Here is a 17,901-nt window from a genome sequence, read left to right on the forward strand (position 1 = left end):
GGGTCCCCCATTTCCCCCCCTTCCTTACGGGATTTTCCCACGGGCACCCCAATCCCTCGGGCACCCCAATCCCTCGGGACACGCCGCGCCCCAGGAGACCACAACCCTCCGCAACGCCAAAAAAAAACAAAAAGCAAAATCACCCCGAAGAACGCCAAATCAACCCCAAAACCTCTTCCCCGACACCGCAGCATCCCCAAAATGGAACCGGGCGGCTCCGAGGCACCCCAAAACCCCCCCTAGCTGGGGGGCTGCGGGTGGGCTTCGGGCATTACCTGGGAGCAGCAGCAGCAGCGCGGGCAGCAGGCGCGGGGGCCCCCCCATGGCCCCAGCCGCTCGCCGCCGGAGCAGCTCAAAGGTGACTCTGTCTCCGGCTGGGCACGCACCGATTTTTTTTCTTTTTAATATATTTTTTTTCCTCCTCCTTCATCTTGGAGACGTTGCAATTGGCTGCTAAAAATAAACGGCCGGGCCGGGCGTCGTGGTTTTTTTTTTTTTTTTCTTTTTTTTTATTTTTTTTTTTTTTTTTTTTTAGGGGGACGGAGTTAGGAAAAAAAAAGAAATTTATGCAAAATTGGAGAAATCAACAAAAAAGGGAGAGGAAAGAACGGGGCGCTGGGCTGCCCGTCGGGGCAGGGATGCTCGAGGAGGTTTGTCCCATAGGGGGCACACCGTGCCCCCTCCCCGCTCCATCCCCCCCAGGGCAGGATCGGGCCCCCCCCCCCCGGGCGCAGGGTGGATGGAGGGACGGGGCCACGTCGGCCGGGCGACACCGCCACCTCCTGGACGCTGCCTCCGTCTCCTGCCCTCCTGCGAGCCTTTTGGGACCTCGGTGCTCCCCATCCCAGTTCGCCACCACTTGGGGAAACTGAGGCAGGGGCTGCTCCAGGCCCCCAGGATGCCCGGGGTGTGTGTGGGGGGGAGGACACCCCAAAACCACACCGGAGCCATGGCGTTGGGTGGGACACGGAGCTTGGGCAACGGCTACGTGCTGGTGGTGGTGGTGACGGCGGTGCTGGTGGTGCTGGTGGCATCCACGTCCGTCTCCTCCTCGCCACCGCCGGGTCCAAGCCCCCCGGGGGTCCCCAGGAGGCTGCGGAGCTGCATCCAGAAGAAGGGCTGGCGGCTGGGCTCGTGGGGCCACTCCAGGTAGGTCTTGGAGCCCAGCATCTTCCGCAGGCGAGCGAACCTCCGCGGCAAGCCCCGCGCGTCGATGGGCTCCTTGACCACCAGGATGACGTCCTGGTAGCCCAGCCCCACCGCGCGCTGGTGGGCGAAGTAGAGCTCGTAGTTGCACCACTCGCTGTCGATGAAGCTGCGGGAGAGGACGAAGATGACCTTGGCGCTGTTCTCGATGTTCTCCACGATGTTGTCGATGATCCAGCGGCCCGGCATGAAGTCCCGCTCGTGGATGCAGAGCCGGTAGGGCGGCTCGGCGCTCTCCAGCCGCCGCAGCAGCTCCCGGCGCACCCACTCGGCGTCGGCGCGGCTGTAGGAGATGAACGCGTGGTAGGCGCAGCGCCGCGCGGCGACGGCGTGGCTGGCGCGGTACTTGGCCTGCAGCAGCCGGTACGTGGCCCGCACGTACCAGCCCGCCTCCAGCTTCCAGCACAGCGCCGCGCACGCCGCCACCGCCACCGCCGTGCTGGCCACCGCCACGGCCACCAGCGCCGGCACGTCGCACTCCAGCGGCCGCGGGGCGTAGGAGGCCACCGGGGTGTCCAGCAGCGCCTCGGGGTGGTAGCAGGTCCAGTTGTGGGGCCAGTCGCCCAGGCGGGGCCGGCCCCGCCGCTGCGTCTCCTGCAAGAAGCCGTAGAGGTCGCAGGTGCAGTGGTAGGGGTTGTTGCCGGCCGTCAGGCTAACGAGGCGCGGCATGTTGACAAAGGAGCCGCGGGTGATGACGCCGAAGGAGTTGCCGTCGATCGCCAGCACCTCCAGGCTGGAGCAGCTCCACTCGGACGGGATGAATTTGATCTTGTTGCCGCTCAGCAGCAGCTCCCGCAGCCGGGGGCTTCGGGCGAAGTAGCCCATGTCCAGGCGGTCGAGCTGCGAGTGCGAGAGGTCCAAATACTCCAGGGTGGTGGGCAGGCACCCGAAGGTGGCCGCCGTCACCCTGTTGTGGTGCAGGGCCAGCCAGCGCAAGGTGGGCCCCCACTGGCACGTCTCCTGCAGGCTGCCCAAGGCGTTGTGGCTGGCGTCCAGGCGGGCGAGCCGGGGCCACGTGCGGGTCAGCGAGGCCACCGTGGCCAGGCTCTGCAGCCGGTTGTTGGCCAGGACCAAGTTCTCCAGCTTGGGCATGACGCCGTGGTAGTGGCAGCGCTGGTTGTAGATGTACGCGTCCTCCAGGCGGTTGCGGGAGATGTTCAGGAACTCCACGCTGCGCATCTCGCCCCACGCGTCGCAGGGGACGTAGTTGAAGTTGACGTTGATGATGGAGAGGGCGGCCACGCCGCCCAGCCAGGTGAAGGTCCAGTCGAAGCGCAGCACGTCGGGGTTGCTGATGTCCTGCAGCAGCAGGCGGTCGAGCCGCGGGGCGACGGCGCCGACGCCGGAGCTGTTCCACTGCGGCGAGCGGGCGAAGTCGATGGCCACCAGCTCCAGCTGGCGGACGCGGGACCTCTGCACGTTGAGCAGGGCCAGGCGCAGCAGGTTCTCGTTGAACTTGCCCCGGTAGAAAACCAGCTTGGTGGCCCGCAGCTCGGCCAGGCCGGAGAAGGGGTCCTTGGTGCCCTGGTAGTAGGTGAACTCGAAGAGGTTGCGGAAGCGCAGGTAGTCGAGCGGTTTGCCCCGCAGGTCCCGCAGCATCACGGGCAGTGCCGCCACGCTCTCGTCCAGGGCCATATCGCACCACAGCTCCGTGGTGTTGAGCCACGAGAACGCCCCGGCCTCGTAGCGCCGCAGGCTGGAGGCCGACTTGAGGGCGAACTTCTGCAGGGCCGTGTCCTTCAGGGCGGCCAAGTCCCCCCGGGCGACGTCGCGCAGCAGCGGCCCCCCCATCGACAGCACCCGCAGGTGCCGCAGCGTGCCGAAGACGCCGTCCAGCGCCGCGCTGCGGTACGGGTTGTTGGACATGTCCAGCCAGCGGAGGTTGGCCAGCGGGCGCAGCGCCGGGGCCGGGATGCGGGCCAGGGAGTTGTTGAAGAGCCGCAGCTGCTCCAGCAGCACGTTGGAGAGGAAGGCGTCGGGCGCGATGCGCGAGATGTTGTTGTAGCCCAGGTCCAGGCGCCGCAGCTGCGTCAGGCCGGCGAAGTCGCCCGCCGTGATCTCCTGCAGCTTGTTGTAGGACAAATCCAGGCTGCGGAGGCCGACGGGGAGCCCGCGGGGCACCTGCGCCAGGCTCAGCCCCTTGCACAGCCCCGTCTGGTTGCGGTCGGCCAAGCGGCACGGCAGCAACACCGCGGTCCCCGCCAGCGCCAGCAGCACCGCGCACCAGAGCCCGCGGGTGCCGGAGGCCGGGGACGGCCTCATCGCCTCCCCGCAGACCGCTCGGCATCGCGGGGGGCCCGGGGGGGCCGCAGCCGGCCCGCGGGGAGCCAGGGACGGGGCTGGATGGGGCATCCGGGGCAGCCCCGTGGGGCTGAGCTGCGAGGAAGAGAGGGGAGAGGGGTCAGCGGTGGGGGGCTGATGGAGCCCCCCCGGTGGGTGCCGGCACCGCTGGCACTGTCCCTGCCCCGTGGCACCCGGCACCCTTGGGGAGGGGAAGGGCAAAGGTGCTGGAGGGTGAGGACTGGGTGCTGGCGAGGATCAGGTGACGGATCCCAATGGGATCAGGGAGATGATGCCAGGGGGATCAGCGGTGGGATCCCAAGGATCGGGTACTGGGTCCTAGGGGATCCGGGACTGGATCCCGGGGCAGGCTGGGGGCAGGTCCTGCAGGGAACAGGGATCCCAGGGGACATTTGGGACTGGACTGGGGGCGAGGGCGGCAGCACACCAGATCCCGGGGAGGGCTGGGCGATCGGACCCCGGGGACAGAGCCCACGGGATCAGGGACTGGATCCCGAGGGACTTGGGGACCCCCCCATGGCTGGGGGGCCATTTCCAATGCGCAGGGAGGGCCCCGCTGAGCCCTGCCCCGAGGCCAGGCTGACCCCCGGGGCTGGGGGGGGGGGCGCGCTGGGGGCTCCCTGGGGACCACCCGAGACGCAGCTTTCAGCTCCCGCTCTGCTTGGAGGAGCTTTTTTTTTTTTTTTTTTCTTTTTTTTTTTTTTGATCAAATCCCAAAATAATAATAATAACAAGTTTTCGCACGGACGAAAACTTGCGCTCCCTGGCAGCGTTTCCAGCGTGAGCTTTGGCATTTTATTACCGGGGAACAAAAAAAAATAAAAAATAAAACAGGAAACTGGAGGAGAAAACCAGACGGGAAATTGTCCTGTCCCAGCCCCAAGCGGAACAACCCTGAGGAGGACAGCAAACACGCCGAGCCGGTGCCAGGTACAGGGGCAGCCCTGCGGCAGGTTCCCGTTTTGGGACAAAATCCCCCAAATCCCCATCCCGGGGCCGGACAGAGCCGGGCACCCCGGGGAACCCGGGGAACCCCCGTCCCCTCCCTTGTCCCCGTGTGTTTCATGGCAGCGGGTTCGGGCTCGCAGCAGCCGCGGTGCCGTGGGGACGCGGGCCAGCACCACGAGCCCCCGCTTTTTGCCCTAAAAAGCCCCCCCACGGGCAGCACCCCAAAGCGGTGGCGCTTCTGGGGCAGGGGGGGGGGGGGGGCAGGTGGCGGGGGTCCCCTCCTGCACCCCGATATCCCCGCCCCGATCCCTGCCCTTTACGCCGCCCCCTGCGCTGTCCCCTCCCGCACCCACGTGCAGGATCCGGCCCTTTCCTACCTGCTCCGGCGGCCGGGGCTGGCAGCGCTCAGCGGGGAGCTGGGGGGCAGCGGGGGGGGGCACGGCCCCATGGCCAAGGGTAGAAAAGGAGCAGCAGGGAGCCAGCGCCCAGCACCCAGCGCCCAGCGCCCAGCGCCCAGCACCCTCCCCTTCCGAGTTCCCGAAGCCAAGCCCAGCGCAGCTTCCCCGCCTCGCACGCCCTCGGGAGGCCGGGAGAACCGGTCACCCCCCCCACAAACCCCCCCCAAAATAAAACCCATACACGCACCCCCCCCCCCCCCCCTTGCCCCTGCCCACCCGGGATGTGGCGACTTCGCTGGGGCTCAGCCACGACACGGCCCCGGGGCGGTGGTCCCGGGGGGCAGGGGGCGACGCGGCGAGGCCGGGGGTGACGCTGACCCCCGGTGCCCGGGGATGGAGGGGGGGACAGGATGGGGCCCCCCCACGGTTTGCCGGCTCTCCGTCGGGTGGTCGGTCATGGGGCTGAGGGGGGGGGGGTGTGGGTGGCACCGCAGGTGCAAGGTGCAGCGCCCCCCCCATCCCAGTCCAGCCCAGTATGCCCAGTCCAGCCCCGCCACGCGCTCGGCGGTGCCCCCGCTCCGTCCCTCCCCCGGCACCCGGAGCGCAACCCCTTCTGCTGGCAGCGGCGCTGGTTTTAACCAAAACCACCGCTTTTCTCCCTGCTGCTGCTGCTGCTAACCCGACCCCGCTCCCAGGGAGAGCCTCGCAGTCGCACGAGCTGTTTTCCGCCCCCCCCCACCCCCCCCCAGGACCCACGGGACGTCCCGTTGCACAACCGGGATTTTCTTCCGCTTTTTCCCCGTCCCCGCGTGCGCCCTCCCCAGCCGCCCCGTCCCCTCCTGGGGAGGCTCGCCCCTTATTCGAGCTCCAAACCCGAGAGAAAATTCCCCCAGGCCCAGCCCCAGCCCCGGGGGGGGTGGGGGGGGGGGGGGGCACAGCACCGCGGTGGCCCCCCCCCAGCAGCCGCCTGCACCCCCTGCACCCTCACGCTCCCCCCACAGGGGCACCCCCTGCCTGCGCCTCGCCCGGGGGGCAGAGGTGACCCCAATCCCTCCGCCTTGGGACCCCCCCCCCCCAGTTGCCAGCAGGTCCCCCCCACCGGGGGTGAGGAACCCCCCCCCCCCGTGCCCCCCAGCACCCCAATTCGAGGCACCACGTCCCGGGGGGGGGGGCCCTGCGGGAAGCCAAGGTCCTGGTGCTGGGCGCCGAGAGAGGGGGCGAGTCGGGTGGGCGGGGGGCTTCCCCCCCACCGGCCGGGGCGGGGGGGGGTGGGCTCAGCGCCGTGGTGCGCAGCGTGCGGGATGCTTCGGGCTGCTGGGACGGGCTGAGGAGGGATTTGGGATGAAAGCAGGCGCTGGGCACCTGCCTTGGGGATGGGGCTGGGGACCCGCAAACGCAGGATGGGTCCCACCGGGGCGAGGGGAGGCTGAGCGCACCCCGCCTGGTGCTGGGGACCCCCACGGAGCTGCCGCCCCCCCCCCCCACGAGCTCTGCAAAGCCCCGAAGCCCACGGGGACGGGACGGGACGGGACGGGACGGGACGGGGGAGCTCGGCGCGGAGGGAACCGGTCCCAAACCCTTCCGTGAGGCCGGGGGCACGGCCGCGAGCCCCCCACGCTGGGGCCGAGCGCTCAGAGCCTCGCCTGCCAGCGGAACCGAGCTGAAAGCAGCAAAAAGAAAAAAGAAAAAAAAAAAAAACAACCAATCCCCGGAACCTGAGGGGGCTTCAGCAGCTGGGTTTAATGAGCGGCTCCACAAAGCGCCCCAGGACCTGGGGGGGGGGGGGGGGGGCCGCTTACAGGGCAGGGTGTACAGAGCAGGGAGTTGGGGTGCTGCACAGCCCCCCCCAACCGCCCCCCCCCCCCCAGAGCTGCGCCTTCCAAACCTCTGCGGCGTGGAAACGTCGCTCCCAAACGCTGGGATCGCCGCGTGGAGCGCCCGGAGGGAGGCTTCTGACGGCGGGGGGGGGTGGGGGGGGGCCGCAGAAGGGTGCTGGGCGCCTTCCAGCCTCGTGATTGTTTCGCTCGCCTCCTCCAGCGAGGGGTCAAAGTCTCCGAGTCGGAGCCGAGATCTCGGCCGAGCCCTCGGCCAGGAGCCCGAAGGATCCGGAGGGCGCTCGGTGCTCAGCCCCGGCCCCGCTCCGTCCCCTCTGCCCCCAGCTCCGAGCCCTCAGCCCCCCGCCTCGGAAACCGACCCCCCGGGCGCCTCGCAGGGACAGGCTTTGCGCGGTCAGACCGCATTTTTCTTCCCTCCCCACAAAGCACCTGCAGAGAAGCCGGGCTGGGGGCCGAGCAGGATGGGGGCGAAGTGCCGAGGAAAGGTGCTGAGCCACGGGGACTCCCCCGGCACAGCCGCAGCCCCCTGCCCTGCCCCGAGCTCCTGGGGCACAGCAAAGCCCCCAGGGGAAAGCAAAGCAGGTGCCGGGTACACTTAAATAAAATCAAAGCACTCTTTAAAGCCAGGATGAGCCCAGGGAACCCCCGCGGGGCGGCGATCTGCTCGCTGCAGCCGCTTCTTCCCCCGCTGGGGCTGCGGGAAAGGAGCAGGAGAGGAAATCTCCTCTTTTTTGGGGGGCAAAGCCCCCCACCCCCCCCCACCCGGTGGGCTCACCTCGGATCCGCCGGCACCGCCCCGCACTCACCCCGGCTCAGCTCAGCAGCCCGGGTCCTTCCAACTCCCCCTCCGCGCCCGCAGCCAGGCTGAGGTTTCTTAAAAGGAAAATAAAACGTCAAAACGGGCCCCGGGCGGCACCAGACCCACCCCACCCCGCGGTTTAAACCCCCCCCCGCAGCCCGGAGAAGAGCCCGGCGGCCGGCTCCAGCCCCAGCAGGGCGGCAGCAAACGGTTCCCAGGCAGCGGCTCCAGGAGAAGAGAGCCCAGGGAGCCCCCTGAAGAGGGGGGGGGGGTTGGGAGATGTTAAACTCCCAAAGCAGCCCGGCGAGCTCTGCCGTGGACGGGGAGAAGAGCCGAATTTCGGTGAGCTCCTCGCGGGGAGCCGAGGCGAGGCAGCACCAGCAGGTCCCCGGGGACTCGGGCGCGGCGCGAGCTCCTTCAGCCTGCCCCGAGCTGCTCTGCCCCTCGGCGAACGCGCGGCCGGACCCAGCACCCCCATACGTCCCCCGCTCTCTGCCCGGGCTGGTTCTGAGCCAGGGAGCCCTGCAGCGGGCCCCGAGCGCGGCTACGGCTTCAGCTTGAGCCAGGGGTGCAGGATGGTGAGGATGGAGAGGACGGAGGAGGCGAGGCCGCACAGCCCCACGAAGGCCGGGCTGCTCCTGTAGAGCCCCAGCTTGTCCAGGGGGATGAAGAGGTCGCAGGCGTTCTTCAGCACGTCCAGCAGCAGCGGGGGGTTGCTCCGAAGGACGCGGAGCAGCAGCCGCAGCTCGAGCTGGAGCCTCAGCCCCAGCTGCTGGAGCCCGGCCTCGGCGCGGCGCCGCTGCTGCCGCCCGGCCTCGGCGCCTTTCGCCCGCTGCCCGCCCGCCTCGCGCTCCATCAGCGCCCGGATCTCGTAGGCGTCCCGGCTCAGGTTGACGATCAGGGCGAAGAGGTAATACCTGCAAGGCAAGGGGAGCAGAGAGAGCGGGGTCCCCGGCTGTTTCTTCGCAGAAACGAGACGAAAATTCTTAAAATGCCCAAACTGAGCCCGCCGAGGGGACGGGACGGGGCCGGTGCCTCCCAGCTCCTGCTCCCCGCCGTTAGCGAGGCACAGGGCGGGGAGAAATCCTCGCGGGGAGGGACGAAACAGGGAGAAACCCTCGCAGGGGGGGATGAAATCGGGAGAAGTCCTCGTGGGGAGGGATGAAACGGGGAGAAACCCTCACGGGGAGGGATGAAATCGGGAGAAACCCTCGCGGGGAGGGATGAAACCGGGAGAAACCCTCGCGGGGGGGGGATGAAACCCCTTCACAGCACCCGGGGAGGCCGCGTGGAGGCGGGTGGCAGCCTCCAGCCCTCGGCCCTCACCTGAAGGACCTCTGGCTCCACTTCTCCTGGTCCACGGCGGGGGCCAAGCCGGCCTTGCCGGCCCAGAGGACGTTGTCGCAGGCCAGGTACATGGCCCTGTTGAGGTGGCTGAGCGTGAGGCAGAAGCGCAGCACCGCGTCCGACAGGTGGATGGCTCGCTTCGCCGCCTCCAGCGCGTCGGCCGAGCCGCCCAGGCGCAGCACTGCGGGACGGAGCCCAGCCCCGGGGAGGGGCGGTTAAGGGGCGGGGGGGGGGGGGGGAAGGGGGGACACGGGGGGCGCGGAGCCGAAGCCGCCGAGCCCCGGAGCTCCCCCCCCCCAACTCACGCTTGCGGCCCAGGCTGAGGTGCGCCTCCAGCTGCCGCACGCGGGCCACGACCTCGGCGCTCGCCCCGTTCCTCTGCAGCGCGGCCCCCGCCAGGGCGCAGCCGTACTGAGCCGCCCTGCAAGGGACGGGGGCGTCAGGGGGGGCCGGGGCCGGCGTTGGGGGGCCTGGGGCCACCGTGAGGGGCCCCGGGACCACCGAGAGAGGCCCGGGACCGGCGTCAGGAACCCAGGGATGCCATGAGGGGCCCCGGGGCCGGCGTCGGGGGGCCCGAAGCCACCGAGAGGGGGCCAGGACCGGTGTCAGGGGGCCCGGGACCACCATCAGGAGCCCAGGAGCACCGTGAGGGGCCCCGGGACCGGTGTCAGGGGGCCCAGGACCACCAAGAGGGGGCCCGGGACCAGCGTCAGGAGCCCAGGATTGGCGTCAGGAGCCCGGGGATGCCATGAGGGGCCCCCGGGCTGGTGTCACGAGCCCAGGACCACCGTGAGGGGCCCCGGGGCCGGCATCAGGGGGTCCAGGACCACTGAAAGGGGCCCCGGCACCGGTGTCAGGAGCCCAGGACCACCGTGAGGTGCCCTGGGACCACCCTGAGGGGCCTGGAGCCGCGGCGAGGGGCCCGGGACCGGCATCAGGAGGCCGGGATCGCCGCGAGGAGCCCCGGGACTGAGCCGAGGGGCCTCGGGACCCCCCCCCCCCGAGGGGCCCCGAGCCGCCCTGAGCGTCCCGGGGCCGTCCCGGGGCCGTCCCGGCGGAGCCGCACCTGAGGAGCCGCTCCCGGGCCTGGCTCTGGGCGCTGAAGCGCACCCAGGGCTCCATGGCCGGGCCCCGCCGCCGCCGCCGCCACTTCCGGGGCCGCGACGGGAGCCGCCGAGGGACAAAAAGGGTCCGCTGCGGGGGGGGGGGGGGGAGCAGCGCCGCCTAGAGGCCGCGGAGCCGCTGCTGCGTCCCTATTGGCTGATCACCGCGAGGTCCCGCCCCCCTGGGTGAAAACAGAGGCTGTGAGTGGGCGGCTGCGGCGGTCCCCGCCCCCATCCCGCCGTCAGGCGCGTTCATTGGTCGATTTCTCGCTGCCCCGCCCCCTTTTTCCTGCTCAGTGAGGCCGTGAGGGTTAAATCCCCGCCCCCTCCTCGGCGCTGCGCGTTTGATTCGCTCTCTCCCCATCGCTCACCGCCCCGCGCTGCGCTGCCATTGGGCCGCTCCCCCCCCCCACTTGTGATTGGTGAACCCCTCCAGCGCCCTTCTGATTGGCCCACCCCCTCTTTGCCCCACCCAACCCCCTCCGTCCTTCACCCCCCCCTCCCTCGCTCCCCCATTGGCCGCCCGCCTTCTTCCTCCCGCCCCCTCCCTGAGGCGATCCGCGCTCCCATTGGCCGACGCGGCGCTGAGTGACGGCGGCGGCTCGGCGGGGCCCCGTGAGGAGAAGGAGGCGGCGGCGGCCGCCATGGAGTCGGTGCGGGCGCAGCGGCTGCAGCCGGGGGTGGGGACGCTGCGCTCCCTGCGGGCCGGCCTCGCCGGGGCCTCGGCGGGGCCTCCGCCGCCTCCTCCCCCGCCGTTGCCCTCGGCCTTGGGGCTGCAGGGCCCCGCCGCGCTGTCCCAGCCCCCCCCGGCCGGCGCCGGGCCGCCCGCCGTGCTGAGGGAGGCGGTGGAGGCGGTGGTGAGGAGCTTCGCCAAGCACACGCAGGGATACGGCCGCGGTGAGCGGTGGGGGGGGGGGATGGGGGGGTCGGTGGGAAGCCCCCCCCCTCCTTCTTCTGCCCCCCCCCTCCTTCTTCTGCCCCCCCCGGGGTCTTTGGGAAGCCCCCCCCCCGTTTTTTGCCCCCCCCGGGGGTCCCTGAGAAGCCCCCCCCCTTATTCTGCCCCCCATCTCCCGTTTTCTGTCCCCCCCGGGGTCTTTGGCAAGCTCTCCCTGTTTTTTGCCCACCCCCCACCCCCCCCCGGGGTCCCTAAGAAGCCCCCCCCACCTCGTTCTGCCCCTCCTGAGGGTCTTTGGGAATCCCACCTCCTGTATTTTGCCCCCTACTCCCCGTTTTTTGCGCCCCCCCCCCGGGGGTCTTTGAGAACCCTCCCCCTCCCCCCGTTCTACCATCCCAGGGTCTTTGGGAACACGCCCCCATTTTTTGCCCCCCCCCCTGAAGGTCCCTGAGAAGCCCCCCCGCCTTGTTCTGACCCCCCCCGCGGTCTTTGGGAAGCCACCCCCCATTTTTTGCCCCCCACCCCCTGCTTTCCCCCCCCCCCCCAGGGGATCCTTGAGAACCCCCCCTGTGTTTTCCCCCCCTCGGGGGGTCTTTCGGACACCCCCCCACCTCATATTCCACCCCCCACAGGATCCCTGAGAAGCCCCCCCAGGTTTTACCCCCCCCCCCCCAAGGAGTCCTTGGGAAGCAGCCCCCATGTTCAACCCCCAAGGGGGGGGTCCCTGTGAACCCCCCCCCCTTCCCTTTTTTCCCCCCACCCATGTTCTGCCCCCCTGCCCTGGGGTCCTTGGGGGCCCCCCCCATGCCTGCCCCCCTTCCCCCCCCCCCATTTCTGGGGGGGGTCTGGGGGCTTTTTGGGCCACATCAGCACCGGGGGATTTTGTGCCCCTCGGGGGGGGGGATTTTGGCAGCTCGGTGAGGTTTGTTGGGGGGGGGGGGGGGGTGTCAGCCCTTGGGGCCGCCCAGGCTGGAGCAGGGGGGGGTCTCCTTCCCTTCGGGAGCTCTGCGCCCCCTAAACTGCGGGTTTTTGGGGACAAATCCCACTCGATGTAGGCATGAGGGAGAGAAGGAGAGGCCAGCAGGCGGGTACAGCACCCCCAGGGCAGGTGCAGGTTGGGGGGGGGGCAGACAAACCCCCCCAAATTCCTGCTGTGAAGCTGCGCGGGCTCCGTGCCCTCGGTGCCGGATTTCGGGTGCTGTGACGGGACAACCAGCCTCTGCCCCCGGCATCGCTCCCGTGTGGTTGAGGCACCAAGACCCGGAGTTAGGGAGAGGAAGGGGCTGAATAAACGGGTTGAAAACCGCCCGTTTGGGGCGTGCGGCCGTCGCTGCGGGCTCCGAAGCTGCTGCTGAATCGGGTTTTGTCTCCGAATCCCCGGCCGGGGATTTCGTGCGTGACTTGCCCCCCCTCAGCGGGACGGGGATCGGTCTGCGTGGGGATTCTGCTCGTCCCTCGGTATTGTTCCCACGGCTTTTCGTCGGTCTTCAGCGGAAAATCGCCTGTCTGGCGTGCTTAATCAAAAAAAAAAAACACAAAACACCCCAAAACTCAGCTCGGAAGTAACCCGCAGTGACCGCTCGGCGCCTGCCGAGGCGGAAAAGGCTCGGAGGGGGGGTGCCGGAGGGTTTTTCCTGCAGCCACCCCTCAAATCGTCGGGGCAGGAGGGAGCTCGAGTCGAGCTGGCACGTGCCGACGCTTTTGCCACCCCATTTCTGGCTCTCCTTTTCCCCCACCCCCGACCCCGACCCCGTTCGCGTCTCCGCAGTGAACGTCGTGGAGGCCCTGCAGGAGTTCTGGCAGATGAAGCAGTCGCGGGGAGCCGACCTGAGGAACGGGGCGCTGGTGGTGTACGAGATGGTGCCTTCCAGCAGCCCCCCCTACGTCTGCTACGTCACGCTGCCGGGGGGCAGCTGCTTCGGCAGCTTCCAGGTACGGCCGCCGCCTTCCAGCCCGCCCCCGCTGCCCGTTCCCTTCCCCCAGCCCCACCTGGGCGGCCTCGGGACCGTTCCTCCACGCGTTTAGCACCCTTTAGCCCTTCTGCGGTGGGTTAAAAACGTTCCTCTAGCTCCAGTTATGAGGCCGACGGGGGTCTGCAGCCCTCCTTAGCTTCACACCCGCCGGTGAGGGGGCCTGGTGGCCCGTAAAACCCCACCCGGCTTCGTTTTGGGGAAGGTTTGGCTGGAAATGGCGATTTGCGGGGTTCCCTGCGCGTGACAGGCTCGGGGCTGTGCAGCAGGGAGGTGTATGAAGCGCTGCATCGGGGGGGGCGGAACAAATAACAAAAAAAACATTGATAGATTTTGGTGCTTGGTCATCCTTCGCGGGGTTAGGCAGTGGGACGCGTCTATCGGCTGCAGCTCGGACGACTTGGTAGAGTGATAATTCCTTGTGACGGCTCCGGGTTTGACCCCGAATCTCTTCTGAAGCTGCCAAAATAATCTAGAAAGCAGATTGCGGTGTCTGATCGATGGCCTTGGCCCCTTGCTGGGGAAGGGAAAGCGTCCAACGCAAACACCTCGCCCGAAAGACGAAGGGCCGACAGTCGCGAGGGCTCCCTCCCTCACGAGCGGGAAAATTCCCTCGGGTTCCACAACGGGAAGGTCCCTAGGGGCTGTCCTGACCTGACGACGTTTCTCTCCCCCCCCCGCCCCCCCAGTTCTGTCCGACCAAGGCCGAAGCCCGGAGGAGCGCCGCGAAGATCGCGCTGATGAACTCGGTGTTCAACGAGCACCCCTCGCGGCGCATCACGGACGAGTTCATCGAGAAGAGCGTCTCGGAGGCGCTGGCGTCCTTCAACGTGAGGCTTCCGCGCCTCGCGGTGGGGGCGGGGAGGGGGGGAGAACCTCACATTTCCCTTCTGCAGCTGGAAGTCCTCGGGTTTTGTCGGCGGCTTCTGGGTTTTAAAGCTTTGGCTCTGATTCTGCTGCCCCTTCCGCACGGCCTCGTGCTCTTCCGAGCGCTTTTCTCTGGCTCGGGGCTGCCGAGGCGAGGGGGGGACGTGGCAGAGGGGTCAGGGAGCAGCCGAGGGGCAGCCCTCGTGTGAAACCTCTCTCGCAGGGCAATCGGGAGGAGGCTGACAACCCCAACACCGGGATCGGCGCCTTCCGCTTCATGCTGGAGTCCAACAAGGGGAAATCCATGCTGGAGTTCCAGGTACCCTTCCTAACCCAGCTGCAGGCCTCGAGGGGCGCTCGGCTTCATCTTCCAGCTGCGTCCGGAGGGCTTCACGTTCAAAACCAAAAGGGGGCCTTCCTCCTAGAACGCAGCTCAGGGTTTTCGGGTGCCGGTATGCCAGTAAATATTTGGGATCGGGCTTCCCTGCGCGTGGGTTTTGGTGTTTGCAGGGCCCGGTGCCGTGCCGTGGAGCCGGGTGGCCTTCGAGCTCTTGTCAGCGAGGGCAGCGTCTGCCCCAGCACGTGGAGGCACGGTTGGGACAATAATTTGGGATTCCTGAAGCCTTCCAATTTCCAAAAGGGCTTCGGAAGTAGCTCGGAGCGATTCTTTTACGGGCTAGCTGGCTGCGAGCGCGCCGATTTGAGCTACGGGGGAGCTGCGTTTCTAAAAGAGGGCAGATTCGACCACGGCTCGGCCCCGGGCTTGGCCGCCTCTCAAAGCCGGCGCCTGAAGTCTGCGGCGCCGTGTGTTTGGGGTTTTTGCTGCGGGCAAACTTCTCCCGGAGCCGCCTTCTTGCCTGGCTCGCTTCCCCTGAACGGAAACGCCCGGCGGGCGGAGGGCAGCCGCGTTTCCGCGAGCGGCGCCGTTTCCGCGGGGGGCTCTGCTGGGTGCGTTCCTCAGGCCGCGTTTGCGTTCGGGGAGCCCGCGGGTTGCCGGGTGTGCGTGGGGGCGGAACGTGTGTGGCCTTGCGAGAGAGACGTTTGCTCCGAGATCGCTGGCTCGTCGCCCGCTCAGGGCTAAGTCCCGAGGCTGCAGGGTGACGGAGCCCTGCCTGAAGGGTGCCGAGGTCCCCGGGGCAGGGCCTGTCCCCTCCGTTACCCGCTCCTGGGACGGGGATTCCTGGCCGGGGCCGCGAGCCGGGCTCGGCCCTCACGTCCTGGCTCCCGGGACAGCGGCGTTGCCCTCGGTCTCCCCGTTCCCGTGGCTTTTTGTCTTTCCGCTCAGCGCTAACTTGACAAATCAGGGAAGTCTCTTCTTCACGGGCTCCTGAGCAGCCCTCGGCGATCCTCGCAGCTGCGTGGGGATCCCCCGCCCCCGCCTGACGGCCTCTCGCCCTTGCAGGAGCTGATGACGGTTTTCCAGCTGCTGCACTGGAACGGCAGCCTGAAGGCCATGCGGGAGAGGCAGTGCTCGCGGCAGGTGAGTCCGGGCGGGCGGAGCTGCGCTCCGGCACCCTTCCTCCTGCTGCGCCGGGGTCGCGGCCGCCTCCCGGAGCTGGCGTGAGGAAGCCGGGTGCTGCCGCGCGGCCCCTTCGGTGCCTTTCGTCCTCCCTGAGCTCCCTCCGCGCGCGTCCCTTCCCCGCCAGGAGGTGCTGGCCCACTACTCCCACCGCGCCCTGGACGACGACATCCGCAACCAGATGGCCACGGACTGGGTGAACCGGGAGCAGAGCAGCCCGGGGGCCCTCTCCAGAGAGCTGGCTTCGACCGAGAGGGAGCTGGACGAGGCGCGCCTGGCTGGCAAGGAGCTGCGTTTCCACAAGGAGAAGAAAGACATCCTGATGCTGGCGGCCGGCCAGCTGGGGGGCGCGCACCCCTCCAGCTGCTAGGCTCCCGTACGCGGGGTGCTCCTCGCCCCCCGACCCCGCTAACGCCCCCGCGCGGACCGGGGTCCGTCGTCGCGGGTCCCTTAGAGCATGTAAGGCCTCTTCCCGTTTGCACATTTTGCAGAAAAACCAAGCGAAAACGCCCCCGTACGGATTTTTCTACCTTGTAGCGCTTGGCTTCTAGACCTGCTCCGGAGTTGAGGAGCTCCTCCTGTCCCCTTTTGTTTTTGTTTTTGTTTTTAAGGAAGCGGCCTTCCAGCGCTAACGCTAACACTTTCTGTCGGTACTGCGGGGGCGTGGCGCTGCCTCCACAAAGCTTCTGTTCCTCGGAGCTGCTGCGGGCCGTGCGCACCTGCCTCTGCCTTTTGCCTCTGCATTAACGGGGTTTTTGCCAAAAACTCCCTCCTGCTGAGCGCAGCAACGGGCGCTCCCCGTAACGCCGCGCCGCGAGCTGCGTGGGGAGTGCTCCCAAGCACCCAGCAGGGATTTAGAAGCGAGATTTTGGTCGGGCCAGGTTGGGAGGCTGGCAGTCGGTGCAGAATTGGACCCGCCGGAGCCTCCTGCTGGGCCCTGGGTCCTTACGGGGGCGCTGCAGCGCCGCCCCGAGTGCCCGCAGCGGCGTGACGGTCGGTTTGGCTGGCAGCGGGGCGGTGGAGCCGTGTGGAGGAGAGAAGAATTAGGGAAAACCTTGCGAGAAACGGGGGCTGGACGCGCTGTTCGCTCCCGAGCAGCTTCCCAGCAGGCTCGGCCTTTCCAAGGCAGGTTCCCAAAGCCCTGCCGGAGCTTCAGAGCCAGCCAGCGGCGAGAGGGAAACAACCAAGCCTTGCCGAAAGGAGGCCCCAGGGTGCACTATTCTTTTTTAATTCCTTTCCATATACGCATCAGCGCTAAATCTATGCGGTGCTTAGATCAAAAACGCCCGTCCTGCCACTAAAGCGCTCCCGCAGCTCACGCTCCCAGCCCAGGAAGCGGGCGCTTGTCGAGGGTGGTCCTTGCGCCACCGCCGCCTCCTCCTCAAATTAAGCAGCCCAGAAGAGCCAGCGGCGCCTCGGTGGGCTTATCGCTTGCGGACAGCCTTCGTCCTCAGCGCAGCGTTCGGCTTTGAGCTTTCTCCGGTTCTTTTCCCCCACAGCCACGCGCTGGGTAGAGGTACAGAGCCTTTGGGACCGCGGTTGAACACGGAGGCCCGCGGATATCCAAGCAATAGCCTTGTTTTGAGATGGAGGCGAAGCAAACTGCGGTATCTGTAGGTATTCTAGTTTTGTATTCTTGCCCTAACAAGCCTATTCTGTTTTTGGGTTTTTTTTTATATATATTTTTTATATGCAGCCTCTTTACACAACACTACTAACGTTTAACGCGTTTATAAACGTGACTCTAAACGGCGTGGAGGTTCCGTGGTGTGGTTTTTGTTTTTTTTTTTTACAGGCTGGTAACATCCAGGCGTTGTATTTGGATTTAATCCCTGGCTCCGCGTGGAGCCTGACCTCTTGGCACTTCCACGGGACCCCCGCCCCGTGCTGTTTGCGCTGCTCTCGGTGCTGAGGGGGGGTTCTGCACGTAGGGATTTTAATGCTTTTACCAAAACACGTCTCCCCGCCGCTCCTCCGTCCCGCGGAGTTGCACACAAGCTCCTGCAGCTGCCTTAGCGCTGCCGGCGGCGGCTCTGAAACAAATCCGGGAGGGTTGCGCCGCTTCCAGCGTCAAAGCCCGCGTCTGGAAAGCGGGACGTCCTGGCAGCGGGGGAGGGACGGGGGAAGGAAAAAGGAGAAGCTGATGCTCTGCCACTTGGTTTCGGCAGCGCTGCTGGCCGTTTTTGGTCTCCTGATCCCCTCGGAAGGCGGTAACGCCGTCCCGCGCGACCCTCCTGGCCTTCTCGCCTCGAGGGGCCGCGGCAAGCAGCGGCTGCGGCTCTCCGGCGCCCCTAAGAGCTTTGCAGGGAGTTCTTGGAGGGCTTTGGGGTTTGTCGCGGTCACCGCAGCCTCTCTGGGTGAGGACGCAGCTGCACAATCTGCCTGGAATCGAGCACGGCCGGCTCAGCCTCGGGGGTTTCGATCTGACCCCCCGGCACCAGCGTCGTTGGCACCCAGGCGGGGCGATTCTCCTTGCTCGGGCTCTGTAATTAACGCCGACACGATAAATCGCCTTTCGCCGGCCGTCCCCCCCTCTCTCTGTCCGCCCTAGCGCTCAGTACACCGTTGCCTTTTGTACGTATAGTTTTCTACAATAAACCGATAGATTTTGGGGTAGCCGTGGTGCTTTCTCTGTTTACGCGGGGCAGGAGGGGCAGAACGTTCCCGGATCCCTCTGAACCCTTCCCCCAGGAGGAGCGAGGTTTGGTAACGG

At 67.7% G+C, this 17,901-nt stretch overlaps 3 protein-coding genes across 3 annotated transcripts; 1 reads left to right on the plus strand and 2 right to left on the minus strand.

The window, feature by feature from the left end:
• Positions 1–398: 398 nt before the first annotated feature.
• LOC121060772 (toll-like receptor 2) lies at positions 399–4,959 on the minus strand. Its single transcript, XM_040538867.1, has 2 exons — positions 4,833–4,959; positions 399–3,582 (listed from the first exon to the last, which is right to left on the minus strand). Exon 2 carries the CDS (start codon positions 3,556–3,558, stop codon positions 985–987), a length of 2,574 nt encoding a protein of 857 aa, XP_040394801.1. The 5' UTR covers positions 3,559–3,582; positions 4,833–4,959; the 3' UTR covers positions 399–984.
• Positions 4,960–7,288: 2,329 nt separating this feature from the next.
• PEX11B (peroxisomal biogenesis factor 11 beta) lies at positions 7,289–10,046 on the minus strand. The gene is made up of 4 exons (XM_040538882.1): positions 9,901–10,046; positions 9,140–9,255; positions 8,814–9,015; positions 7,289–8,404 (listed from the first exon to the last, which is right to left on the minus strand). The coding sequence occupies exons 1-4, from the start codon at positions 9,954–9,956 to the stop codon at positions 8,032–8,034; spliced, it is 747 nt and encodes a 248-aa protein (XP_040394816.1). The 5' UTR covers positions 9,957–10,046; the 3' UTR covers positions 7,289–8,031.
• A 476-nt stretch (positions 10,047–10,522) lies between these two features.
• On the plus strand, positions 10,523–17,804 carry LIX1L (limb and CNS expressed 1 like). The gene is made up of 6 exons (XM_040538885.1): positions 10,523–10,834; positions 12,601–12,764; positions 13,492–13,632; positions 13,893–13,988; positions 15,072–15,149; positions 15,316–17,804. The coding sequence occupies exons 1-6, from the start codon at positions 10,582–10,584 to the stop codon at positions 15,556–15,558; spliced, it is 975 nt and encodes a 324-aa protein (XP_040394819.1). The 5' UTR covers positions 10,523–10,581; the 3' UTR covers positions 15,559–17,804.
• Positions 17,805–17,901: the final 97 nt, after the last annotated feature.

This window comes from Cygnus olor, chromosome 28, assembly GCF_009769625.2.
Source record: "Cygnus olor isolate bCygOlo1 chromosome 28, bCygOlo1.pri.v2, whole genome shotgun sequence".
In the NCBI taxonomy this organism is placed as follows: Eukaryota; Metazoa; Chordata; class Aves; order Anseriformes; family Anatidae; genus Cygnus; species Cygnus olor.